Raw genomic sequence first — 27,475 nt, forward strand, 5'->3', positions numbered from 1 at the left:
AGAAGGGATGCCCCAGACAGAGCTCCCAGGGTGCCCATTATGTGAGGGAGAATTATCATGAACCTGAATCTTGGACTATGGCTCTTAACTGCCAGTCCTTTCTGGAAAACAAAGGGGTAAATTGTCCTAGAAGAGTGAAATGCCCAGGAGAAAGCCAGAGGGTCTTGGTGCTGCTGGCAAGATGTCACCATGGGGTCTTCCTATCCATTCTGTCTGGCAGCCCACAGAGTATGCCCTACATGCCCAGGTGTTGAGCACAGTTGGTGCTAAAGGGCTTGGGGATGAGCAGTGTTTAGAGCATTACTCACCAAGTGTAAGCTTTGGGTGGGGACACAGCTAACATGCCCTGCCCATCTCGTCCACCTGTTAAAGTGCTGCTGATCTTCTGCACCTGGGCTCCTATGTCGCTTTCTCATTGAACTCTACTACCTCTTCTCCCCTTCACCCATCACCTCTCAAAAATTGTCTTCCTTACTTGCCCTCAGAACACAGCATTGCTGGCTCACCTGTCCTAACAGCTCCCCATAGGCACAGGATGCCTGTGATGGACAAGTGGCTACCAGGCATACAGAATGCCATTTTCCAAAGCCAATATATATGCACCAAGTACAAAAGATGGTCTTGAAGTAACCCCTTCCCATTGCACATGTCCACAGTGCCTGGATTACATGGATGCCCTGCACCCCTCAAAGCTTGTTCATGTGCAATGCTTGTTAAGTGCTGACAACACCCAGTCCCTCCACTTCCCACCAATGACCAGATAGATCTAGGCTGGCTCTTGCCTGGCTTCCCCGGATTCATAGAAGCCCAGATTCCTCAGACCTGGTCCCAGGCACTGGCTTTCAAACTCATCCGATCTTAAAATAGGACTTGGGTTGTGCAATAGTGGCCCATTACTTAAGAGAGAAAAAAAGACAAAGCATTCTTCTCTTCCCTCCTGCCTTGTACAATGCAAGCACTTTCCTGATCCATCCTCTGTGCCCGGGCCTCCCTCCAGATATGCACCTGTCTGCTTGGACCCTGGGCCACCCAGCTGGGGATTCTGCACATCCCTTAGCATTGCCTGCCCCCACCACCTATTTATCTTGCCCAGGGTACTAGTCCAAAGAGCCTGCTAGCTCATCCCAAATCTAGAGATGTGTCCTTTTAACAGGCTTGGAACCACCCCTGGCCTGGCTGGACCAGAGCAAGCACCACTGATTCCAAGGATACAGACTAACTCTACAATGAGTTTTCTCCATACCCCTGAAGTAGCTGCAGGAAACTGGTCCAAGTGAGATGAGGACTAATGCAGGGTCAGTTTCCATAGTTAGGAGAGGGAAATGGGAATGGAGCTGGAACTCTGGCTGGACCTGGGCCACCTCCCCTTGGACCTAACTTGTATTGGGGAAGCCACAGCAAGAAAGAGGTGCAGGGAGGGTTACCACAGGCCTGGGTGCCAGCTTCATTCCAGTGGGTGGGGTGGGGGGTGCTTCTTCCAGGGCAGCCTGGCTTCTAGGGTTCTAGAGGCCTTATTCCTCCCAGCCTAGTCCCCACTCCAGGCAGCCTGGCTTTATGACTTCATTTGCTGAAGTCACCCGGCGACAATGCTGAGCGTTCCACCCCCCCAAGTCCAAGCCCAGCCCAGCCAGACGCCTCCCACAGTGGAAATGAAGACAATGCCTGCTGGCCCGTGTGGGGAGGAGATGTAGAGGGCAGCGGCACCGGCCGCTCTTGGCACCATGGACGATGCCGCGGTCCTAAGGAAGAAGGGTTACATCGTGGGAATCAATCTAGGCAAAGGCTCCTACGCAAAAGTCAAATCCGCCTACTCTGAGCGCCTCAAGTTCAATGTAGCAGTTAAGATCATCGACCGCAAGAAAACACCCACTGACTTCGTAGAGAGATTCCTTCCTCGGGAGATGGACATCCTAGCAACTGTCAACCACCGTTCCATCATCAAGACGTATGAGATCTTCGAGACTTCTGATGGGCGCATCTACATCGTCATGGAGCTGGGCGTCCAGGGTGACCTCCTTGAGTTCATCAAGTGCAGAGGAGCACTGCATGAGGATGTGGCTCGCAAGATGTTCCGCCAGCTGTCCTCCGCTGTCAAGTACTGCCACGACCTGGATGTTGTCCACCGAGACCTCAAGTGTGAGAACCTTCTGCTCGACAAAGACTTCAACATCAAGCTGTCAGACTTCGGCTTCTCCAAGCGCTGCCTGCGGGATGGGAGTGGGCGCATTGTCCTCAGCAAGACCTTCTGTGGGTCTGCAGCGTATGCAGCCCCCGAGGTGCTGCAAGGTATCCCCTACCAGCCCAAGGTGTATGACATCTGGAGCCTTGGTGTGATCCTGTACATCATGGTCTGTGGCTCCATGCCCTACGATGATTCTGACATCAAAAAGATGCTGCGCATTCAGAAGGAACACCGCGTGGACTTCCCCCGCTCGAAGAACCTGACAGGCGAGTGCAAGGACCTCATCTACCGCATTCTGCAGCCAGACGTTAACCGGCGGCTGCACATCGATGAGATCCTCAGCCACTCCTGGCTGCAGCCCCCCAAGCCCAAAGCCATGTCTTCTGCCTCCTTCAAGAGGGAGGGAGAGGGCAAGTACCGGGCTGAGTGCAAATTGGACACCCGGCCAGGCTCAAGACCCGAACACCGGCCTGATCACAAACTGGGGGCCAAAACCCAGCACCGGCTGCTGGTGGGGCCTGAAACTGAGGACAGAATGGAGGAAAGGCTGGCCGAGACCTCCAGAGCTAAAGACCATCACATCTCCGGAGCTGAGGTGGGGAAGGCAAGCACCTAGTGGTGGACAGGGCCCCGGGGGGGCATGGTGCAGTTGGCACTCACATAAACTAAGTAGGCAAGTAGGAGCTGAAGAAGGCACAGGTGCAAGGAACAAGTAAAATCCGTCAATTAAACCACTATTTTGATTACGTTCTATTAGCTTTCTTCCACTTAGTAGCAAAGACCTTAACTACTGACCACCAAATAAACCACAAAGTGTATACAAGCATCCAGAGTGCCCAGTGAGGAGTCTTTTTCTCTAGGACTCAGCCAGCGCGGAGGGTCTCCAGTGTAGTATTCAGGCATAGGCAGATTCATGGGGAGGCCTCTATGGCAAGGAGAGGACCTTTAACGTGGTCTACCCAGTAGGCTCACACTTGTCTGCCTCTGACCTACCTTGTCTCCAAAGGCCTCCATTGCCAGGCAGCTCCGTGCCTCTCCCTCAGCATGCAGTGTAGCAGCCCATACAGCCCCTTGCTCCAGGGCCTCCACTAACCCCAGGGGCTTGAGACTGGTATCCCTTGGTTGCTGATGCCCCACCTCCACCATTCCCTATGGGCACCCCTCACCCATGGATCTGAAAGCCCCAGTAAACAGCCCATGGTGATGGTCATTTCTCAATTTTTCCTTTTTACCAAACCTCTTCAAAACACATTTCTCACATTGGCTTGAGGTAAGTAATCAGCACTTGGACAGCATCTTTACCCTCCTCTTCTCTGCTTTCCACTTCCTATGGGTCCCCTTGAGTTCAAGTTCAACCTTCCCTAGGAGGCAAAAGCATCCAAAGGTCCAGCCCCCAGAACATCCCAGGGCACCTACACTAAAAGCTGGCAGGAACTCACTGTGGGGGTTAGCAGAGGCCCCAGACAGGTAGCAGGTATCTGACCCCAGACTAGCTTCCAGGGAACATCAGGGCACAGGGAAAGGGTGAGGACCAATGCAGGAAGACTGGAGCAGACACCACACACAGGGCTCAAAGCAGTCAGGTGTGACCAAAGCCCCCTGAGCACAAACTCCTAGGTATCCACAGGGCACAATCTGTGACATTACCCCCGCCCCACAAACACACACACATACACACACACACTTGATGCTCAAGACATTGGCTTGGGCTAGACAAGGGTGTTGGACCCAGCTAAGCCCAGAGTGCAAGGGGCCCTCAGCTCTATAAACAGCAAGCCCATGGGCCCGGTTGACTACCACCCCCCTAAAAGCCAAGCACCTGCATCCTCAATGTGCCCTCAGCCAACAGACACATTGGACTGTAATGCATATGGTGTGTCTGCACAGAAACTGGTCCCACTTCTTTTTACACTGTGGCCCAGGTCATGTCACAGAACTCAGAGGACAGAGCCAGAGCAGTGGGAGAGAAGAGGCACAACAGTGGAGATAGCACATGAGCTGGAAGCCAAGTGCTGATAGGTAACAGCTGATGCCACAAGGAAATGACTCATGCTGTGTGGGAGCTCATATATAGATAGGACCTGGCCTGTGACCGGCAAACCAAGGAGGCCACACCCTGCTAGGACAGAACCCAGGTGACCCTGAGGGGTACAACCTTTTTTCCTCCTGATTCTGGGGCTTGAACTCAGGGATCTCTCTCCGAGCCTCTCTGTGCTCAAGGCTAGCGCACTACCACTTGAGCCACAGTGCCACTGCCTGAGGGGGTACAAATTCTAAGGGCTCCAACCTTCTTCAAAGCAGAAAGACCCAGGGATAAGGGTCAAAGAGGGGCACGTGTGATCTCAGTTCAGAAGGCAATTCCCACAGCCACCCACAGTTTTGTCCCCTAGGGATGCTTGCCTTAAGGCCCAAAATCCTGAAATCCTGGGATTTCAATGTCGGCCCCAGGGGCCATTCAGGAAACAGGATGGAAGAGATCCTGGCAAGACTATGCCTTCTATTTTTTAATGACAGTTCAGTAGGAATTAAATAGAAAAGTTTCAGTAAGGTCCAGGGGAACAGCACAGGTGCTGTACCTCAGAAGAAGTGGATGTATGTTTCATGCCATCATGGCTATGACATAGTGCCTTTTATCTGTGAGTCCACCTCTGGCTTAGGCTTGGGTCCCAGAGTCTGGAGTCCTCTGCTGAGTGTCCAGACAGCTGCCCTGCAGGCTCCATAAGCATCCACAAGCTCAGCCTGGGTCTGTCTTTAAAAGAAGTCTGAGGCTTTGCGCCGGGCCGGAAGCTGCAGCAAGTTGTCTGTGATGGAGGCAGGATCTTGTGTGAGGGGTGTGCGTGTAGCAGAGCCGGGAGCTGGTGTACTTGTGGGGGTCTGTGGCCCACCAGCAGGGGTCTTGAGGTGGGAAGAACGTGCTGGGGATGGTGTGTAGCTGGCTCGCAAGGCACGATCTGTGTACTTGCTGGCTGTCCTGTTCACGAGGCGCTGTAGGGCTGGGGACATGGCTGGACTCAGACCTTTGGGAGTGAGGCTGGGGTAGAGGGATTAGAGAGAGAAGCAGTATTAAGTAGGCCAAGTACTGCCTACGCAGGAAATCCCTTAGCCCCTCCAGAAGAGCTATCCGAGACATGGTGCTTTAGAGCTCAGGATGACACAGGCAGCCTGGCACACAGGTCAAACCTAAGGTCAGTGATGGTGCTGCCTCTGGCTGTGGGTGAATCCTAAACCTCTCAGAGCTGGAGTACCACCTCTCTAAGACACTGACTCTACAAGGCTGACAAGGGCTCAGAATGGGGCAAAGGGTCTGTGGTGTCTCTTAAAGATGGGCTAAGGAAGATATGGAAGAAAAAAGATGGAGAGGGATCCACAGCCTATTTCACATGTGGCTACTTATGGAGCAGTGCCTTAAAGACCGTTATGTCCACATGGCTTGGGGTGGGTAGAACAGGGTCAGGGCAGAAACCAGCCTAATCCTATGCCAGCTCAATCAAGGCTGCCCCTTACCTGGCTAGGTTCTCTGTCACTCTCCGCAAAGCTTCCTGCTTCTTAGCTCGGTTCTTGGCAGCTGCCTCATTGGCCATCTTCAGGCCCAACCGTTCCCTACGGCCTGGCTCCAAGATCTACAAGGAAGCAGGCATGGGGGTGTCTGTACTGGACCTGACACTCAATCCGGCAGTCCGTCACCCAGAAGAGCTGCTGATATGAGCACTAGCCTCTTTCCCCAGGCCGATGATCCCAGCAACCCATCACCACTTCCCAATACTCTGTCAAAAGCCCCCAGCTGTCGAGGCACTGGTGGCTCACATCTATAATCCTAGCTACTCAGGGGGCTGAAATGTGAGGATCATGGTTCGAAGACAGCCCAAACAGGAAAGTCTGTGAGGCTCTTATCTCCAATTAACCACTAGGAAATTGGAAGTGGTGCTGTAGTTCAAGTGGCAGAGTGCTAGCCTTGAGCAAAAGAGCCCAGGGGCATTGCCCAGGCCCTGAGTTCTAAGCCCCACTGGTGTGTCTTCCAAAATGATATAAAAGAATGGAAACATTTAGAAAATTGCTAAAATCTTCCTGTCTTCATAAAGATGCAAATTAAATCATGGTATTCGCACTTACTCTTTAGCAGGAAGTTTACATATAACACTGGGAAGGCAATAAAATCCACACAAATTGTTTCTGACAATGAGTAATGTGAAATGCCTTGGTCTCAGAATCTGGCTCCAAGAAATTATCTCAAAACCATTAAAAGGAACAAGACACCAACTAGGAATTCAGGTGTGAGTCACAAGTGCCCAGCCAGAAATTCCCTTTGCTATAGCTCGTAGGTAGTAGATGGTAGGTCCAGGATTGTAATACATGCTTTTTGTTGTTGCTATTATTAGCATACATTAGTTATACGGTGTAAGGTTTCATGCACTCATGAGTATATGCAATGTATTCCATCCAATCTAACTCCCTCTATCACTCACCCTTAATCCCCTCTTTAAGACAATTCAACAGATTTTTGTTTTGGGGATTTTTTTTGTGTCGGTCATGGGGGCTGAACTTTGGGCCTGGGCACTATCCCTCAACTCTCCAGCTCAAGGCTAGCACCATACCGCTTGAGCCACAGTGCTACTTCTGGCTTTCTTCTGCTTATGTGGTCTGAGGAATTGAACCCAGGGCCTCATGCATGCGAGGCAAGCACTCTACCACTGAGCCAACTTCCCAGCTCCTCAACAAGTTTTATTGTTATATTTTTATACATGCTAACTACCATAGGATAAATATTTGACAGCATCTTGGTTATTCCTTTCTTGGGTTGCTGTGGTTATTCATTTGTGCAGGTAGATAGTACATTTATGAGTTTCTCTGAGGAAGAACCAGAGTACCTTGCTGGAGGAGGCTCAAGAACAGGTAGCACAAGAACAACACAGGTCAAGCTAGCATTGCAGTCCAAGTCTGCTTGTGCTTTCTGTTTTCTTTTTTTTTCCTGGCAGTACTAGGATTTGAACTCAGGGCCTAAGACTTGCTAGGCAGGTATTCTACCACTAAGTCCCTAATCCCTTTTGACTATTTTTCAAATAGTGTCTCATATTGGTAAAGATGGAATCTCACTAACTTTTTGCCCATGCTGGTCTCAAACGGTGATCCTCCTGATATTTCTTGAGTAGCTGGGATTTTAAGTACAAGCCACTTCACCAGGGAAGGAAGAGGGGTGTATGTGTGCATGTGATTCTGAGTGCTGTCCCTTAGCTTTTTCAATCAGGGCTAACCCTCTACCACTTAAGCCACAGTTCTACTTACAGTTTTTTGGTAGTTAATTAGACCAGAGATCCACAGATTCTGCCTGGGCTGGCATAGAACCATGATCCTCAGCTCTCAGTCTCCTGAGTAGCTAGGATTACAGGTATGAACCACCAATGCCTGACCAATGGTTTTCTTTATGAAAGCTATGTTGCTCTAGTTCTGCTTCTATTGCTAACCAAGTGATCTTTCTTTCTAACACATCTCAAACTGATCATCACTAATGCTTGAAGGGACTGGCTCAAATGACTGAACTTTGACCCAGTCACTGAACTAGAACTAGACCTGTGCATTCATTCCAGATTCTACACCTAATTCTTTTGGGTTTCTGTGACACCAGCAACATCATGACTCAGCACAAAGCTGACATAGCACCTGGACAGAACATGTCTAGGCCCCAAGTTTTAGCAGTCTCTTCTTCCCCCTCCAAACCCAGTCATTCAGTCTCACTGGCAAACACCCTGCAACCCAAGATACCTTATCTTCCCAGCATATCTTGGGACCACACCTGCCTACTCACTCATGACCTTGCTATCCAAGGTCACCAGTTTCCCACCCCTCCTGGAACTCAGGGGCATCACACAATGCACCGCCCCGCCCCCCTAGGCTGCATTTGACCCTATCATGAAGAGCCTTCCTCACCTGTCCTTGGCTCACACACGCCACTCACCCACTCCTATAATGCTAGGCTTCAACTGTACCATTTGGGGTGAGTGTTCTGTAACCAGAGACTTTCTGTGCCAGCACACAACATTCTGAGGACACAAACCATGTCCCAAGGCTCTCAGGACTGTAAGGCAGATGAGGCTCCTGTTTTACTGTGTGGCTATCCTGCTACATTCTGTGAACAAACCCTGGACTTTTAAACCCCTAAGGGAGACCAGTCCACTCCCTGCCTTGGCCTCTGCTCCATCAAATCCTCCTTAAAAGATCCACCCAGCTGGGTGCCGGTGCCTCACACCTATAATCCTAGCTACTCAGGAGGCTGAGATCTGAGGATCACATTTCAAAGCCAGCCTGGGCAGGAACCTTGGTGAGACTCCTATCTTCAATAAACCACTAGAAAACCGGAAGTGGTGCTGTGGCTCAAGCGGTAGAGCTCGCCTAGAGCTGAAGAACTGAGGGACAGCACCCAAGCCCAGAGTTCAAGCCCCAGGACCAACAACAACAACAAAAAAAGACCCACCTGTCAGAATGCCCGAACACTGACATTCCAAAGCACAGGTGCTGGCCCCATCACTTGGGCCTGCTTTGCCCTCTTGTGCTCAGTCTTGAGCAGCAGGCACCTGATTGCCAAGGCACCTGCACTGACTCTCACCCTTGCTCCCCTCTCACAACTCACCTTGAAAGCTGGTCCTGGGGTCCTGTCCACGTAGGGTGTGTCTGATCCTTCGACTCTCAGGGGCGTGTTCTCAACCTCACCCCAGGTCATCAGTGGAGACTCATTCACACCTACAGATGGAAAGCACAGAGTCATCTCAGGTTGGGGATCTTACTGGATCCCATGACCTCCCCACTACAATAGCCAGTTACCCCTATGTATATTCTAGCTAGAATCAAGGCTAGACACAGGCCCACTCTCCTTCCTCAAGATCCTTATCTTTTGAGAGGGAAAGCTAAGTCACTGTGGGCTGGCCCAAAACAGAAGTGCCTAAGGACACTGGGTTAGCTGGACCCTATTCTAGCACAGAACCACAGAAACCTCTAGAAGTCCTACCACCCCCAAGGGAAGAGATGCTCTGGTCTCTCCACCTCCTAGAACTCAGGAACAACTTGTAGCACCTCCACATGCTTTAGGCCCTTTCATGGCAACTATCATAGAGTGTGGAGGGCAGAGGGGTGCTTCATGCACCAAAGGCCCCCAAGACCACCATGTAGGAAGACTGTATGCCCAGTACCCAGAACCTTTCTCCCTGCAGAGAGCTCTCTGTATTTAAATCTAGAGTCACTGTACGTTCAGAATATCACAGATCTGCTAATATCACAGACAGGTCCAGAACAGGAAACAGTACCTCTAACATCTCAGGTCAGGTCTGCTGAGAGTCTAGCCCACCCATAACCCCAATCAGCCTGGGTACCTGATCCATTTCTTACCAGGGGCAGGAGAAGGAGTAGCAACAAATCCAAATCCACCCACTCGAGGAGACTCCTGGGGGATAAGCTCCTTGCCGTCAGGGCCCACCTTGCCCTGTTTATGCTGGAACAAGCAGAAAGGTATCATCAGAGGGACTCTCCCCAACCAGTAGAGCAGATACAGAGGTGCCGCTGGAAACACTTCCCCTCCTCAGGACAAAACTGGAGCTCTAGGGTGGGTAATCCACTTGGGGAAAAAGGAGGAACCCATCCCACCATTGGATACCAATGGCTCAGACCTATAATCCTAATTATTCAGGAGGCTGAGATTTGAGGATCATGGTTTGAAGCCAGATTGGCCAGGAAAGTCCAAGGGAGTCATCTCCAATAAATACTAAAAATGGCAGTACTGGAGCTATAGCTCAAGTGGTAGAGCATTAGCCTTGAGCAAAAAAGCTCAAGGACAGCACACACAAGTCCTGAGTTCAAGCCCCAGGACTAGTTTTAAAAAAAGACCTTGAGGGCCTGTCAGAGTGGGTAGCCAAGCAAGATGCCCCCCTACACTCCACATCCAGGGCAGTGCTAACACCACAGCCTAACAGGGTACAATGTTAACAAGACAGTTCTGGGCTGGCTCTTTCCTCCAAGGCACCTACCTATAAGTCTGTCCACCTCTGGCCAACAACACTGTAACCATGACCACCATCAAAAAAGTACTCATCTTGCTCCCAAGCTAACTCACACTGCTACCACAAACACTGTCCCATCATGGTCTGCCCTCTGGGATCAGGCTCCCTTCTAGCACTTGCTCTCCTTTGCTTGCTTAGCCCATTGTCTATCCACAACTATGCCTGAAGTGCAGTATGGAGACAGAAGACTGGGCTGGCTTCCAGAAGCTTCCAGTTTCTTGGGTCCTGCTACCAAGAAAGCTGGCATGAATCTGGACCCACAGAATGTGCCAGACCAAGACCATGCCCTTGGCTTGGCACTGTCTTGGTCAGCTTGTATAGGCTGAGAAGACATAAAGGGTCTTGCTACACAGTGACACTAGTACTTCTGCCTATTTAACTTCACCCACCAAGGACAGTTCTAACTTAAAGGGGACAGACAGGATGGCCAGGATGCCTGCCCACAACTAGCCCAGACATATGTGACCCCAGCCCACAGCTGGCCCTGCTGGCTTACCTGGGCATTAAGGGCAGCTGCCTGCTGGAGCTGGGACCTGCTCAAGGCCTGGCTGAAGGGATCCCGGAGGAATCGTGTGTTCTTATGCACCACCTGCCGGGGCTTCTTAAAGAGCTGCTCTTCATCAGGGACACCTAGAAGAGGAAGCAGAGATGGCAGCAGTAGGTAGCCAACCCCAGTGCCAGTAGCTCTGTGGCTTGAAGGTTAAGAACACTTTCCAGGATTGGAGCTACGCCTCTAGAAACCTCTAGAAGTCCTACCACCCCCAAGGGTGGGTGGAAAGCGAATGAGGTACCATGTTTGAGTCCTAGTCTCAAACCAAAAAAGAAAAAAAAAAAAAAGAAGAAAAGAAGAGAAAAAGGAAAGAAAGCCAAGTGTCAGTGGCTCATACCTGACATCCTAGCTACTCAGGAAGCTGAGAACTGAAAATCATGGCTTGACGTCAGCCAGAGAAGAAAGTCTGTGAGATTCTTAAATTAAACACCAAAAAAATCCAGAAGTGGAGCTGTGGCTCAAGTAACAGCTCCAGGACAGTGGCCAGGCCCAGAGTTGAAGAACTAGAACTGATTAAAAACACCACACACACACACACACACACACACACACACACACACACACACACACACACACACTTACTTTCTTCAGGCAAGACACTCCCAGGTGAACAGAAGCATCTCTACTGGCCTATCTCAGACTCCACACAACCATAAAACTTGGGTAAAACTGGAAGGAACTTATTACCCCAACTAAGGTCCAGATCACCCATCGGAGGCAAACCAGGACCCCTCTGAGGCCTACATTGCAAGAGTACATACACGGAGACTTCCGGACCAAGATGGCAACGGGGCAGTAGGGAAACGCCACAGCTCTCTCCAACCAAAAAGAGAGTTCGAGTTCCAACGTTTAATCTCCCCAAGAGACCGACAACAACAAAAAGACGAACACTCAGAGAAAAACCAGAGGTGGAAAATAACAAAAAAAGAAAGAGAGGAAAAGAAGAAATTCAGAACAGAGAAGAGCGAAGACCCCTCCCCCAACCTTTACTGGCCGCGCGGCAGTGCGCCAAGCCGCCGGCCAGCCGGCCCGGCGGGGGCTGCCGGAGCCACAGAGACACAGGGGGCTGCTTGCAGATCACCAGGTACCGGATTGCAGAACAGCGGATCGCCAGGAACAGAGAAACCTACCAGCCGGGAGTCTCCACGAGGATCCCAACCCCACCCCTCACTCTCCACCGGAGCGGAGAGAGGCTCCATCCCGCCAAAGCCGCCCGGCACCAGCAGCACGACAAAGGGACCTGTCCGCAGACCACCCGCCCGATCGCGATCGCAACGACCCGGCGGGGGCCGCCCAACCCAGCCCGCAACCACCCCAACTGAACTTGGACTGGAACAACAACTGACGACCTACAGGGTGAGTACCCCACAGGGGACAGTGAATCCATCAAGGGAGACCAGAGCTGGAGGGAATCCCCAGACCCTGACCTAGACTCCCTACCCCAACACCTGGACCACAGGACCCACTAAAACTGGGAACTGTTCGAGAGCTCCACCAGCCGGTGGAGTACACTCTGCTGGCCAGGCCAGAGCAAGAGTGCCCCTGGAAGGGAGCTTAAATGCCCAAGCCAGGAACAGCGCCCCTGTGTCAAGACTACCAACAGTAGAAGAAATTTGAACTGTGTCCTCCAGGCTGCATAACCTAGGTGGTATACACATTAGCACAGGCCTAATGAGCACGCTCCAGGCTGGGGTCGGAACCAGGCCCGGGGACCGGCGCCTGAACAAAGCAAAAAGGGTCAGAAGTGGGGCTGTGGCTCAAATGGTAGGGTGCCAGCCTTGAGCTGAAGAGCTGAGGGACAGCACCCAAACCTAGAGTTCAAGCCCACAATCAGCCCAAAACAAACAAACAAAAACAAATCAGGAGCCCATAGCAGACTCCAGTATTTGGGAGAGTGCATCCAGAGCATCTGATCGTCCCAAGAGCACCCGCAGGAGCAAACACAAGCAGTCTAGGCTGCTCAACCCTTCCAAAGGTGGGAATTGCCAGCAATCTACAGCAGAGAGCTGAGAATCCTAAGTAAGTCAGAATAGCAGCTGGAAATAGGCTCCCAACAAAATCCAGATCAGGCACAGACTCTCTCTACCAATACAGAATCAGCAACCAAACAAAGACAGACACACCAAAACAAGATTGAAGAGCAGTCTCCTGAACCCCCATGCGAAAATCACAGAGAAAAATCACAAGGTTTACCACTACCCAGGACAGCAAGCTCACCTCAAAAGCCAGCAGCCACGCAGGGGAGAGCCCCAGTGGGAGCAAAGCAGGAATGGAAGACAAAAGCTACATCCAAGGGTTGCTGGAGGCAATGACTCAAGAAATAAAGCGAGAAATGGATCAGAAATTGAAAGAGCACAAGGATGAACTATCAAAAGATATACAGGATATCAAACAAAAGTTGGATGCAAAAATAGAAGCTGCACAAACCTCAGTAAGAAGTGAGATAAACGCCAAATTAGAGGTAATGCATAATGATCTCACCTCATTGAGAGGTGAGATCAGTACTCTGAGAACCAACATTGAATCCATAAAGGGATCCATTTCCACCATGCAAACCACAATAGAAGCCACGGTCAACAGAGTGAATGAAATGGAAGGTAGAGTGTCAGATACAGAAGACAGAATACACCAACTGGACCAAAAAGTGACAGATATGGAAAAATCACTCAAATTAAACCAAAGGGAAATTCAAGAGCAAGCAGATAATGCTAAAAAATTTAACCTTCGCATAATCGGAGTGGACGAAGGTGAGGAATTCCAGAGCAAGGGAATGCAACACCTATTTAACAAGATAGTCAATGAAAATTTTCCCCACCTCAAAAACGACCATCTTAACTACATCACAAAAGCTTATCGAACACCCAACAAGCAAGATCCCAGGAGAAACACTTCTAGGCACATAATAGTAACAATGATGGATCTGAATAATAAGGAAACAATCCTGCATGCAGCAAAAATGAAGAAGGAGCTATACTACAACGGGAAAAAAATTAGAATCACTGCAGATCTCTCCACACAAACAATGAATGCAAGAAAAGCCTGGGAAAGCACCATACGAGCCCTGAGAGCCAATAACTGCCAACCCAGACTGATATACCCGGCAAAGCTAGCATTCACATTCGATGGAGAACTGAAAACTTTTAATAGCAAAGAAAAACTAAATGAATACATAAACATTAAGCCAGCATTACAAAGAATTCTAAGAGGGGGGACACAACCTGAAGAAAGCAACCAGGAACTGGGACCTGCCCCAAACAGGCATTACTCAAAGTCTAACTGAGCAAGCACAGGAGGAAAGGAAAGAAGAAAAACTTAGGAAAACGGAATGGCAGGGATAACAATGCATCTCTCTATACTTTCTCTTAATATATATGGGCTGAATTCGCCAATTAAAAGAAAACGAACTGAGGACTGGATCAGAAAACAAGACCCATCCATCTGTTGCCTTCAGGAGACCCACCTCTCAGCCAAACATACAAACAAACTCAGAGTGAAGGGGTGGAAAAGGATCTACCAATCAAATTCCCCCAATAAGAAAGCAGGTGTAGCTATCCTGATATCTGACAAAATAAACTTTTCATTAAAATCAGTACAGAAAGACAAGGACGGACACTACATATTAATAAAAGGAACAATCCAAGAGGAGGATATAACCATCATCAACTTATATGCCCCAAATATTGGTGCACCCAGATATGTTAAACAAATGCTCTCAAACTTACAGAATAAAATAGATCCCAATACGATAATACTAGAAGACTTTAACACGCCACTCTCACCAAAGGACAGGTCTACCAACCAGAAGATTGGCAAAGAAGCTACCGAATTAAGTGAGGCTATACTTCAAGCGGAATTAACTGACATCTACCGAGTATTTCACCCTAAAACAACACAGTACACATTCTTCTCAGCAGCTCATGGAACTTTTTCCAAAATAGACCATATCATAGTTCATGCAAGGAACTTAAGCAAATACAAAGGGATCGACATAATCCCCTGTATCCTATCTGACCACAGTGGAATCAAGCTAGCTTTCAATAACAAAGCATACCGCAGAAATTTCTCTAATACATGGAAATTGAACAGCACACTCCTTAACAAGGCCTGGGTAACAGAAGAGATCAGAGAAGAAATAAAGCATTTCCTACAACACAATGAAAATGAAAACACTTCACAAAGAAACTTGTGGGAAACGGCAAAAGCAGTCCTGAGGGGCAAATTTATTGCCCTCAGTGCCCACATCAAGAGAATGGAGACAGACCAAGTAAATAATCTCATGTTGCAACTAAAACAGCTAGAAAAACAAGAAAAAATGGGACCTAAAGCTACTAGACGAAGCCAGATAACCAAATTGAGAGCAGAGATTAACCAATTAGAAAATCAGAAAACCATAACCAAAATAAACCAAACAAAAAGCTGGTTCTTTGAAAAAATAAACAAAATTGATGGCCCGTTGGCAAGATTCATTAAAAAAAGAAGAGAGGAAACCCATATTAATAGGATTAGGGATGCCACAGGAAACATCACAACACGTACCCAAGATATCCAAACAATTCTAACAGACTACTTTCAAAAGCTATACTCTCTAAAGGAAGAAAATCTGGCGGAAATGGATGCATTTTTAGAGAAATACAAGTTACCCACACTGAGCAAAGAAGAAGTTAACCAATTAAATAAGACAATATCCTATAATGAGATACAGGAAGCTATCAAAAGTCTTCCAACAAAAAAAAGCCCAGGACCAGATGGATTCACAGCAGAATTCTATAAGTCCTTTAAAGAAGAACTAATACCCATACTCCTCAAGCTCTTCAGAGAAACAGAGAAGGAGGGAGCTATCCCAAACTCATTCTACGAAGCCAATATCAGACTCATCCCCAAACCAGGCAAAGACCCAACCAAAAAGGAGAATTACAGGCCAATTTCCTTGATGAACACAGATGCAAAGATCCTTAACAAGATTCTAGCTAACAGAATCCAGAAACACATAAAAAAAATAATACACTATGATCAGGTAGGCTTCATCCCAGAGACACAGGGATGGTTTAACATACGTAAGTCAATAAATGTAATCCAGCATATCAACAGATCCAAGGTCAAGAATCACATGATTATCGCCACAGATGCAGAAAAGGCCTTTGATAAAATTCAACATTCATTCATGCTAAAAGCTCTGGAGAAAATAGGAAAAGAAGGAACATTTCTAAAAACAATAAAAGCCATTTATGACAGACCAATAGCCAATATTATACTTAATGGGGAAAAGCTACAACCAATCCTCCTAAAAACAGGAACAAGGCAAGGATGCCCACTGTCTCCACTCCTCTTCAACATAGTCCTAGAACCCTTAGCCAGGGCAATAAGGCAAGAAAAAGACATTAAAGGGATCCGCATAGGGAAAGAAGAAGTTAAACTAACCCTTTTTGCAGATGACATGATACTATACCTCCACGATCCCAAAAACTCCATCCCCAAACTTTTAGAAATCATAAGTCACTTCGGCAAAATAGCAGGATACAAAATAAACCCACAAAAATCAGTTGCCTTCCTATACACTGATAACGTACAGGAAGAGAGGGAAATAAAGGGAGCAACCCCATTCACAATAACCTCCCAAAAAATAAAATATTTAGGAATTAACCTAACCAAAGATGTAAAAGAACTATTTAATGAGAACTATAAAAAGTTAAAGAAAGAAATTGCAGAAGACACTAGGAAATGGAAAGACCTCCCATGCTCCTGGATAGGCCGACTTAATATAGTAAAGATGGTGATACTTCCAAAACTAATATACAAATTCAATGCAATTCCTATTAAAATCCCAATGACGTACATCACTGAAATACAGAAAACAGTCCAAAAATTTATATGGAACAACAAAAGACCTAGAATAGCCAAAACAATTCTAGGGGATAAAGACAATATGGGAGGGCTATCCATGCCGAACTTCAAACTCTACTACAGAGCTATAATAACAAAGACAGCATGGTACTGGCACAAAAACAGACCCGAAGACCAATGGAACAGAATAGAAGATCCAGATATAAATCCACAGGCCTACAGCCAGCTGATATTCGACAAAGGAGCCAAAGACATACAATGGAAGAAACACAGCCTCTTCAACCGCTGGTGCTGGGAAAACTGGGCAGCCACATGCAGAAAACTAAAAGTGGACCCCAGCCTATCACCATGCACCAACATCAACTCAAAATGGATTAAAGACCTTAACATTAAACCTGAATCTTTGAAACTACTGCAGGACAGAGTAGGAGAGACACTTGAACTAATAGGCACAGGAAGGAACTTCCTGAACAGAGTCCCAGGGTCACAACAAGTTGGAGAGAGACTCGACAAATGGGACTACCTTAAAATAAAAAGCTTCTGCACAGCTAAATCTATCGCAACTAAGCTAGAAAGACAACCAACTAATTGGGAAAAAATATTTACCAGCAATATATCAGACAAGGGGTTAACATCCTGTATATACAGGGAACTCAAGAAACTAATCCCTCCCAAACCTAACAAACCAATTACTAAATGGGCAAGGGAACTAAAGAGGGACTTCTCAAATGAAGAAATAAAAATGGCAAAGAAACACATGAGGAAATGTTCATCATCCCTGGCGGTGAAGGAAATGCAAATAAAGACAACCCTGAGATACCACCTTACCCCAGTCAGAATGTCCCACATCCACAAATCAGCCAACGACAAATGCTGGAGGGGATGTGGAGAAAGAGGAACCCTATTACACTGGTGGTGGGAATGTACACTTATACAACCACTTTGGAAAGCAGTCTGGAGGGTCCTTAGAAAGCTAAAGATTGACCTCCCTTACGACCCAGTCATACCACTTCTAGGCATCTACCCTGAACAACAGGAACCAATATACAAGGACACGTGTACCTCCATGTTTATTGCAGCACTGTTCGCAATAGCTAGGATATGGAAACAACCTAGATGCCCCACCACAGATGAATGGATCCAAAAATTGTGGTATCTATACACAATGGAATATTATGCAGCCATTAGAAATGACAAAATAATGGCATTTGCAGGGAAATGGATGGAGCTAGAAGGAATCATGTTGAGCGAGGTAAGCCAAGAACGAAGAGACAAACGGTACATGGTCTCCCTGATAAGTGGATGCTAAATCCAAAAGATTAGGTGATACGACAAAACTAACAGGACTTAAGAAACAAAGAACTCCCGCTCATCTGGTTGAACCACTACTAAATATCCCCATGCTGCTGATCACAAACATGGTATATAACATGTGAACACTGTTATATATTACAGACCGTGGTAGACAATTTGCTCCAGGGAAGTTAGAATGAACTTGTGCTTTGAAATTATGTAATCATTTAATCACAATCAAAAAAAAAAGAACCTTGGGGAAGGGAGGGAGGGAGGGGATGGTAGGGGGAAAACAATGGAGGGGGTAACAATGTTCAAGAGGAAGTGTACTCATTACCTCACTCATGTAACTGTAACCCTCTGTATAGTAGCTTTACAATAAAATTAAATTTAAAAAAAAAAAAAAAGAGTACATACACACCCACAACCCCTGGCTCTGAAGACTACGTTGTAGGGGAACATACAAAAAAAAAAAACAAAAACAGACAAACCCTAACAACGACCCCCTAATAGAGCCAAGCACATATACCTGTATTCCTTGGCTCCTTGTCCTGCTCTCAGGCCCCAACTGCTTACCTTCTGGGTAGTACATGAGAGAATTCTTCGCCTTGTACTTCCAGGTCTCCACCCCAGCCTGGCTGCTCTCGATGGCTTGGTGCTCTGCCGATGGGAGTTCAAGATTATCTTTTTGCCTCTACAATCAAATGGGGGAAAGTGAAGGTCAGGAGCATCCCTAAACACAGTACCTGTGTCCCTGGAACTCCTCAATCCCAACAGAGAATGACTATGTCCCCAAACTCCAGAAATACCTTCTCAAACTCCTCCTCAGCTTGGTAAAGCCAGGCATGACGGGCCCGGTTCTTCTCCTTGGCTACCTCCATGATCTCCTGGAAGGAGGCATTGTCCTCACTTGTATAACGACTCAGGAAGACATCCAGGCTGGGAAGTGGCTCCTTTTCCTCTTCCTCTCCAGCCTCTCCTGTTCAGGGTTTGCAGGTGGGGGAAACACAGTACCATACATGGCATAAACCCCACTCTGCAGAAGAGAGGCCAGTGTACCCAGACCCTGGAATCACAGCACCCAAAAGCAGGGCTAGAATCCTTGTCCCTGCTAGATGATACCCCTAAAGGGGTAGAAGTTAGCCACCTCCAACTGCTCAGGGAGCTCTCTGCAGCAACCTGGGCAACATTCTTATCTGCTAGATGCCAAGAAAAGTGTTCAATCTGAAGGAAGGAGGCATTAATGTAAGAGTTCGTGATGACAAAGTTTGGCAGCTCTTGGTCACCAGGATTTGCTGATCCCAAGGACCTCACTCTAAGCCCTGAGAACTCTCTCCCTCCCTGGGATTTCCTTATCCTAATTGTTCTTCCCTTCTTTGAACTTATAAGTATGTGGTTGTGGGGCTGGGAAGGTGGCTCAGTGGTACAGTGCTTGCCTTGCATGGATGAGGCCCTGGGTTCAATTCCTTTGCACCACATAAGCAAAAAGAAAAAAGCCGGAAGTGCCCAGGCCCAGAGTTCAGGCCCCACAACCGACAAAAAAAAATAATAAGTGTGTGATTGTAACTTAAGCATCCAGGCCTGCCACCTAGTCTCTAAGGCAAGACTTATATGGTTCTGGGTTTGTAGATTCTAGGCCACAACCTCAACCACTCCAGCTAACACAGAAATTGGTACCCTCGGAGAGGTATAGTACTTTCAAAGGTAATACTGCAAATTTCAGTGGGATCACCTGAAGATCCTTCTCTTCTGTTCTGATAGTCTTGACCATTGGCTAAGTGTTAAAGTACAAAGTGCAGCAGGGTGTGAGTTTGAGACCTGGAGTCAGAAAAAGGACACAGCCAGGAGCTGATTACTCATGCCTATAAACCTAGCTAATCACGAGGATGAGATGTGAAGATTGCAGTGCAAAGCCAGCCAGGACAGAAAAGTCTGTGAGACTCTCACCTTTAACTGGCAAAAAGCCAGAAGGGGAGCTGTGGCCAAGTGGTAGACTCATAGCCTTAAGTGGAAGAGCTAAGGAACAGCACCCTGGATCTGACTTCAAGTCCCAGCACAGAGGTAGGAAGGAAGGAAGGAAGGGAGGAAGGAAGGAAGGAAGGAAAAAAGAAAAGGAGCTAGGCGCTGTGGCTCACACTTATTTTTTTTTTGTTTTTTTTTTTTTGTTCCAGTCGTGGGGCCTGAACGCTGGGCCTAGGCGCTGTCCCTCAGCTCTTAAGCCCAAGGCTAGCACTCTACCACTTGAGCCACAGCGCCACTTCCGGCTTTTTTTCTTATGTGGTGCTGAGGAATCGAACCCAGGGCCTTGAGCATGCAAGGCAAGTGCTCTACCACTGAGCCACCTTCCCAGCCCCAATGGCTCACACTTATTAATCCTAGCTATTAAGCTAAACACCTGAAGAGCACAACCAGCCTAGCAGGAAAGTCCATGAGACTCTTATTTTGAATAAACTTCCAAAAAGTTTGAAGTGGAGCTGTGTTCAAGTGGTAGTACACTAGCCTTGAGCACAAAAGCTCAGGGACAGCACCCAGGTCCTAAGTTCAAGGCCTGGGACTGGCACAAAAAAGAGAGAGATAGACAGAGAGAGAGACAGACAGACAGAGAAAGAGAGAGAGAGACTCCAGCTCCATTCAACCACTGACCATTGCTGAGACCTATAGAAGTTACTTCATCTGTAAATAAGAATAGCAATGGTTTTTACAACTTAAGATTACTGAAAATACTCACAGAGTTACTGAAATAGAAAATGCATATTTACAAAAATAAACGAATCTTGGGGCTGGGAAGGTGGATAAGTGGTAGAGCACTTGCCTTGCATGCATGAGGCCCAGGGTTCGATTCCTCAGCACCACATAAGCAAAAAGAAAAAAGCCAGAAGTGGCGCTGTGGCTCAAGTGGTAGAGCGCTAGCTTTGAGCTGAAGAGCTGAGGGACAGCGCCCAGGCCCAGAGTTCAGGCTCCATGACCAGACCCCCCCCAAAAAAAGGAAGGACTATGAGAGTCTTATCTCCAATTAACAAGCAGAAATTCAAAAGTGAAGATGTGGCTCAAGTGGTAGGTTTGAGTGAAAAAGTTGAGCAAGAGTACAAGCCCCAGTACTAGCACATGCACATAAACACACTTATACAGAGACCTATTACTTGAAGCTTACATTTCAATTGAGAAGCTAGTTCCAAAAACAAGGACTGTGTTAATAGCAGCAAGCTTGGGCTGTGAAGCAGAAAACATGTATGACCACACTGCACATCTGTACTAGTATAATTTAGACTACAACCTAGTTTTTTTTTTTTAAATTGCTGGACGTCAGTAGCTCATGCCTGTAATCCTAGCTACTCAGGAAGCTGAGATCTGAGGATCTCGGTTCAAAGCCAGCCCAGGCAGAAAACTCTGTGAGACGCTTTTCCTTTTTTTTGGTTGAGGGCCTTAATTCTGGGCCAGGGCACTACCCCTCAGCTCTCCATCTTAAGGCAGCTCTACCACTTGAGCCACAGCGCCACTTCTGGCCTTTTCTGCTTATGTGGTACTGAGGAATCGAACCCAGGGCCTCATGCGTGCAAGGCAAGCACTCTACCACTGAGCCACCTTCCCAGCCTCCATGTGACTCTGATCTCCAATTAACCACCAGAAAACCAGAAGTGGCGCTGTTGTGGCTCAAGTGGTAGAGCACTCACCGTGGGATGAAGAGCTCAGGAACAGCACCCAGGCCCAGAGTTCAAGCCCCACAACTGACCCAAAAAAAAAAGTATCTTGCCCACCTGTAGGTGCAACAAAATTTCTCTATTGACCAAAAGATCAATTGACTCAGCTGAAATTCCACGGCATATAGAACACTTAAAAGAGGATACTCTTCCCTAAAGAGATTTCCTCCTAAAGCTATCTTGGATCCTATTCAGCTGTGTGTCTCCAGCCCCAGTGAATGCACTGAAGACAACTCATTCGTCTATCCTACCTATATCTATGAAGTTCTACCACATACCACTTGTTGCTCCAGATGTGAAGCGTACAGATAGAAGAAAGAAGTCCCTTCTCATTTTGGAGTAGATGCTAATTAGGTTAAGAGAAATGCCTTTCTAAAATATGTTCTCTGGACACTGATGGTTCACACCACCATATCAGGAGACTGAAATCTGAGGATCATAGTTCAAAGCCATCCTGAGCAGAAAAGTCTGTGAGACTCTTATCTTCAATTAACCACCAAAAAGCCAGAAGTGGAGCTGTGGCCCAAGTGGTAGAGTCCTAGCCTTGCACAAAGAAGTTCAGGGCAGCATCCAAGCCCTGAGTTCAAGCTCCAGTACTGGTGCATAAGCATAAAAGCATGCGCGTGTGACACGCACGCGTGCGTACACACACACACACACAGTTATGTCCTACAATAAAAAAAATTTTTAGGCAACACAATGAGATGTCAAAAAAAAAAAAAAAAAAAAAGCCAGGTACCAGTGGCTCATGCCTGTAATCCTAGCCAGTGTGGAGGCTGAGATCTGAGAATCACAATGTAAAGCCAGCCCATGTAGAAAAGTCCCAATGAGACTCTCTTCACCAATTAACCACTAAAAAACTGGAAGTGGGGTTGTGGCTTAAAGTAGCCTTAAGTAAAAGAGCTCAGGGACAGCACCCAAGCCCTGAGTTCAAGCCCCACAACTGACCAAAAAAAAAAAAAAAAGAAGAAAAACAGAGGGGCTGGGAATGTGGCTTAGTGGTAGAATGCTTGCCTACATGCATTTAGTCCTGCGTTCAATTCCGCAGTACCACACAAACAGAAAAAGCCAGAAGGGCACTGTGGCTCAAGCGATAAAGTGCTAGCCTTGAGCAAAAGAAACTCGGACAGGGCTGGGAAGGTGGCTCAGTGGTAGAGCACTTGCCTTGCATGCATGAGGCCCTGGGTTCGATTCCTCAGCACCACATAAGCAAAAAGAAAAAAGCTGGAAGTGGCGCTGTGGCTCAAGTGGTAGAGTGCTAGCCTTGAGCTGAAGAGCTGAGGGACAGCGCCCAGGCCCAGAGTTCAGGTCCCACAACTGGACCCAAAAATAAATAAACAAATAAAAAGAAAGAAATTCGGACAGTGGCCAGGTCCTGAGTTCAAGCCCCAGGACTGGCAACAAAAAGAAAAGAAAAGAAAAACAGACCCAGATTGAAAGACAGCACCAAGCTTGTCCCAACTTTACACAGAGAAAGGTCAAGAACATTTTCCTTGAACAGATAGCTGAGTAGAGACTTGAAGGAAAAGAAAGAGCAAACCAGGCATTTATCTGAGGGAAAGGACCAGTGTAAAAAAAACCAGCACGAAGGCCCCAGGCGTCTTCAGAGGACAGCAGTGAAAGGAGCCTTCTAATGCCCACACAGGGAAGGAGCTGACACACTGAACAAATGAACACCTTCACAGTTGAAACTAGACCCAGATCTTTCAGCTTCTAGACCAGTGCTATTTAATTCAAAGATGCTATTTAGGCAAGAAGACCCTTCAGGGATAACATGTAGCCTGAAGCTCCTGGACCATTCCTGAGGGCCTCAGATCCTGAGCACAGGACCAAAAGAATAAGCTATCACTCACCATCCTCTAGGCTTCGGCCCTGAGGCCTAGGCCTGTTGCCCACAGCTCCAGTGCTGGTATGTACCTCAGGGGTTTCAAATGTGGCTGGAGTCACATCTAGGGGGAGACAAGAAGGAGGTTAGAAATAGGAGTAAGCCTATAGTGACATTCAAAGAACATTCCCCTCTGCCACCCACCCACAGAATCCTCTTACAGGGTGGTGGGGGCTCTCGTGACATCTTGCCAAGCGCAGAACCAAACTTGATAGCAATCTGGCGCATGCGTTCCAAGTCTCCATTCTCCTCAGCTTCCAGATACTCTTTTTGTGCTTGTAGCTTCTCCACATCAGGAAAGAAATCCCTTTGGATGACCATCTGGAGGCCCTATCAGGAGAGATCAACATGAAAGACAGAGTGGCCTCAGTGGCCTGCCTCATAGTTCATTGTTCTTCTGCCAGCCAAAGCTCAGCTGCACCTCTTTCAGCATCTGTCTACCGATTTATGGAGGCTCCAGTGAAGGAGTCAACAGACACTCTCTAGGGAAACCAACTTGACATCCCTGTAGCTTTTCTTTTTTTTTTTTTGCCATTCCTGGGCTTGAACTCTAGGTCTGGGCGCTGTCCCTCAGCTCTTCAGCTCAAGGCAAGCACCCTACCACTTGAGCCACAGAGGCACTTCTGGCTTTTCTGCTTATGTGGTGCTGAGGAATCGAACCCAGGGCCTCATGCATGCAAGGCAAGCACTCTGCCACTGAGCCACCTTCCCAGCTCTCCCTGTAGCTTTTCTACAACATCTAACATTTTCTTTTTTTTTTTTTTTTGGGGGGGGGGGTCCAGTCGTGGGGCCTGAACTCTGGACCTGGGCGCTGTCCCTCAGCACTTAAGCTCAAGGCTAGAGCTCTACCACTTGAGCCACAGCGCCACTTCCGGCTTTTTTCTTTTTGCTTATGTGGTGCTGAGGAATCGAACCCAGGGCCTCAGGCATGCAAGGCAAGGGCTCTACCACTGAGCCACCTTCCCAGCCCCATCTAACATTTTCATTCTCCTTTGCTGGAGCCAGCTCCACAACATCTAGACCAACGTGGATGCTGCCACTCCTTTCTATCCATGAGTTTTTGTTTGTTTATGGTGCTGGTGCTAAGGCTTAAACTCTGGGCCTGGGCTTTGTCCCTGAGCTCCTTTTTGCTCAAGGCAGAGCTTTCCCACTAGAGCCACAGCTGCCACTTTGGCTTTTTCTGAGTAGTTTATCAGACATAAGAGTCTCATGGAACCCCGGTGTCAGTAGCTTACACCTGTAATCCTAGCTACTCAGGAAGCTGAGATCTGATGATCGCGTGGTTCAACATGCCAGCCCAGGAAGGAAACTCCGAGAGACTCTTTTTTTTTTTTTGGGGGGGGGGGGAGGGCGGGGGGTCCGGTTGTGGGGCCTGAACTCTGGGCCTGGGTGCTGTCCCTCAGCTCTTCAGCTCAAGGCTAGCACTCTACCACTTGAGCCACAGCGCCACTTCCGGCTTTTTTCTTTTTGCTTATGTGGTGCTGAGGAATTGAACCCAGGGCCTCATGCAAGCAAGGCAAATGCTCTACCACTGAGCCACATTCCCAGCCCCCGAAAGACTCTTATCTTCAATAAATCACTCAGAAAATCAGAAGTGGAGCTATGGCTCAAGTGGTAGAACGCTCACCTTGAGCTGAAGAGCTGAGGGCTAGCCCCCAGACCCAAAGTTCAAGCCCCAGGACCGACAAAAAAAAAAAAAAAAACTGGGCTGGCTTCGAACCATGATCTTCTGACCTCAGCCTGCTGAGTAGCTTACGGGTGTGAGTCACAGATACCCAGCTTTCTCTGAGTTTTTGTTCTCAAGGCTAGTGCTTTACTACTTGAGCCACAGCTTCACTTCCAGACTTTTTTGGCAGCTAATCAGTGTCACAGACTTTTCTGCCCCAGCTGGCTTTGAATGGAGATCATCAGAGCTTACAAGCTTACAAGTGTGAGCCACTAGGCCTTGAGCTTATTTCCAATCCAAACCGTCCTCCTGAGTGACTTCAACCAGTCACCACCACCACCACCACCACCACCACCACCACCACCACCACCACCACCACCACCACCACCACCACCACCACCACCACCGGATGAAATTCCTGTCATCACCTCCAGTCAGATCTTGCTCTTGAGTTGCAAAATGTGTACATCCAGCCTAAAATCAAACTGCCCGCCTCTAATCCCTGAGAGAGCTCCTTCTGAGTCCAGCGTGTTTGTGGTAACAACCAACTCCTACATCGAGGGACATCCATGGACCACCCACTCAAAGATACTGCCACAATAACAGCTGATTTCCAGGACATCCCCTGTCCTGGCCTTTACATGTGTCGTCACTGCCTTCTAGAAAGCCATTTCTTGCCATCATCCTTCAAACTTATCAACCTTCTGAAATTCACAATTTAATGGAAAACTTTGTTTTCTGGTCCTTACCACATACAACAGAACTGTTCCCCCCCCCCCCCCTTTCTCCTGCTAGTGCCTCCCCAAGTAAGGACATTTCCCTCAGCACTGGTTAATTGTCTCTGGAGACTTTCTATGCCGCAAGGGAAGAGAATCAATTGTTAACACGTCCCCAAGCTGAAGCGAGTGCCGGGACCCAGAGGAATGCGAAACAGAAAAGGACCCGGAAGTCGCCCACTTTCGCAGTGAGGTCATACCTCGATATACTCTTCCTCATCCAGGACCCGCTGCTTGCTCCTCGCAGTTCCAGTGTCACCCGCCGCGCGCTTCCTTGGGTGCCCGGACTCGACGGGCAGCAAAATAGCCCGAGCCGATCCGCCCGGCGTCCCCATCGCTATCCCAGAACTGCTCGGGCGACGCATCGCGTCACAAGGTTGGGGGGGGTGGGGAGCGGGAACTTCACCATTTGCGCAGGCGCCTACAACAGCTAACCAATGGGAAAACAGTACTTTTCTAGTGCCAGAGGGCGCGTCGTGTGACGTCACGGAAGCACTTGCGTTTATGGGAGTTGTAGTCTTTCTCCCTGCCCTGAGTTGTCTGGGCTGTAGACACAATGGGGCGCTGTTGTGAGGGCTATTTGACGTATAGGACGCGTTGTTAAACCAATTTTAGCACTGGAGGAAATCAGAAGGCTTTGGGTTTCCAAATTCTCGCAAATAATCACTCAATGCGCTTCAATAATATTAACAAAAACACTCTTCAGAAAACTTGGTTTTATACTAGTTTCAACCTTTATGCAAGGAAAGAACAATAAGCTAATTCCTCCTAGATCATTATAACAAAAGATAAATAAGGTAGGGAAGGTGGTTGTTCAGTAAAGAAATTTCTGGTTAGTGATCATTTACCCCTTTAAATGCCGGAGTGTTCTTCCCAGAAGAGGGTCATTTCTCATTTAAATGAAACAGAAAACTTACTAAGCACTTTTCAGGAATTTCTTCCCAAAGGGAGGTTATGAATTATTACAAACAAGCCCCGAATGATTGAATACAACCTTGCTTTTAGATATGCAACCACATCTTGATTCATTGGGATTCACTGGGGACTCTGGTGACGTTCCTGCTTCCATAGAGCTGATGGTTCAATTAGTGGAGGAGACAAACATAAAATTGTAAAGTGGCAGTTGTAACTGGCAAGAAGAATTTGTACTTAGAGAATCTTTATCTAGTGGGGAAAATCAGAGGACATTTCCTGGACAAAGTGACTGTAGATCCAAAAGATCAATGGCATTGCAATGGGACGAAAGTATGGAAAGAATATATTCAAAGATCTAGTGGTAGGAGGGAGCAAGGGAAGTTACAAGCAGACTTTTGGATATACACAGAATGTAGTGAGGTATGAGATGCTACCAAAAAGGCAGTTGTTAGACTGGGAGATTCATGGGTGCTCGTGAGTTTTTCACCTTTTTTTCTGAATTAAAAGGGAGCCAAAGTAGGTACCAGTAGACATAGTTGCAGAGAGATGCAATGGTCACAGTGAGAGGTGATAGTGCAATTGGAATTTGAAAGAAAGTGGATTCTGGAGTGATTGATGTGTTTCTTT

General features: G+C 47.7%; 2 protein-coding genes across 2 annotated transcripts; one reads left to right on the top strand and one right to left on the bottom strand.

The window, feature by feature from the left end:
- Positions 1–1,612: 1,612 nt before the first annotated feature.
- On the top strand, positions 1,613–3,006 carry Tssk2 (testis specific serine kinase 2). Its single transcript, XM_042666318.1, has one exon. It carries the CDS (start codon positions 1,722–1,724, stop codon positions 2,796–2,798), a length of 1,077 nt encoding a protein of 358 aa, XP_042522252.1. The 5' UTR covers positions 1,613–1,721; the 3' UTR covers positions 2,799–3,006.
- A 1,667-nt stretch (positions 3,007–4,673) lies between these two features.
- Ess2 (ess-2 splicing factor homolog) lies at positions 4,674–26,300 on the bottom strand. Its single transcript, XM_042666248.1, has 10 exons — positions 26,134–26,300; positions 23,653–23,821; positions 23,460–23,555; positions 18,718–18,887; positions 18,485–18,602; positions 10,721–10,854; positions 9,557–9,659; positions 8,805–8,914; positions 5,687–5,802; positions 4,674–5,213 (listed from the first exon to the last, which is right to left on the bottom strand). Exons 1-10 carry the CDS (start codon positions 26,296–26,298, stop codon positions 4,934–4,936), a joined length of 1,461 nt encoding a protein of 486 aa, XP_042522182.1. The 5' UTR covers positions 26,299–26,300; the 3' UTR covers positions 4,674–4,933.
- Between the last annotated feature and the right edge of the window lie 1,175 nt (positions 26,301–27,475).

The sequence above is a fragment of the Dipodomys spectabilis genome, unplaced genomic scaffold (genome assembly GCF_019054845.1).
Source record: "Dipodomys spectabilis isolate Male_0828 unplaced genomic scaffold, ASM1905484v1 ptg000363l, whole genome shotgun sequence".
In the NCBI taxonomy this organism is placed as follows: Eukaryota; Metazoa; Chordata; class Mammalia; order Rodentia; family Heteromyidae; genus Dipodomys; species Dipodomys spectabilis.

Coding starts and splice junctions, on each gene's coding strand:
- Ess2 (XM_042666248.1), bottom strand. CDS start 26,298: ATGCGTCGCCCGAGCAGTTCTGGGATAGCGATGGGGACGCCGGGCGGA. Junction 18,888..23,459: donor GGGCCGAAGCCTAGAGGATG/GTGAGTGATAGC, acceptor AACCCTGAACAG/GAGAGGCTGGAGAGGAAGAG. Junction 5,214..5,686: donor GTGACAGAGAACCTAGCCAG/GTAAGGGGCAGC, acceptor CCTCTACCCCAG/CCTCACTCCCAAAGGTCTGA.
- Tssk2 (XM_042666318.1), top strand. CDS start 1,722: ATGGACGATGCCGCGGTCCTAAGGAAGAAGGGTTACATCGTGGGAATC.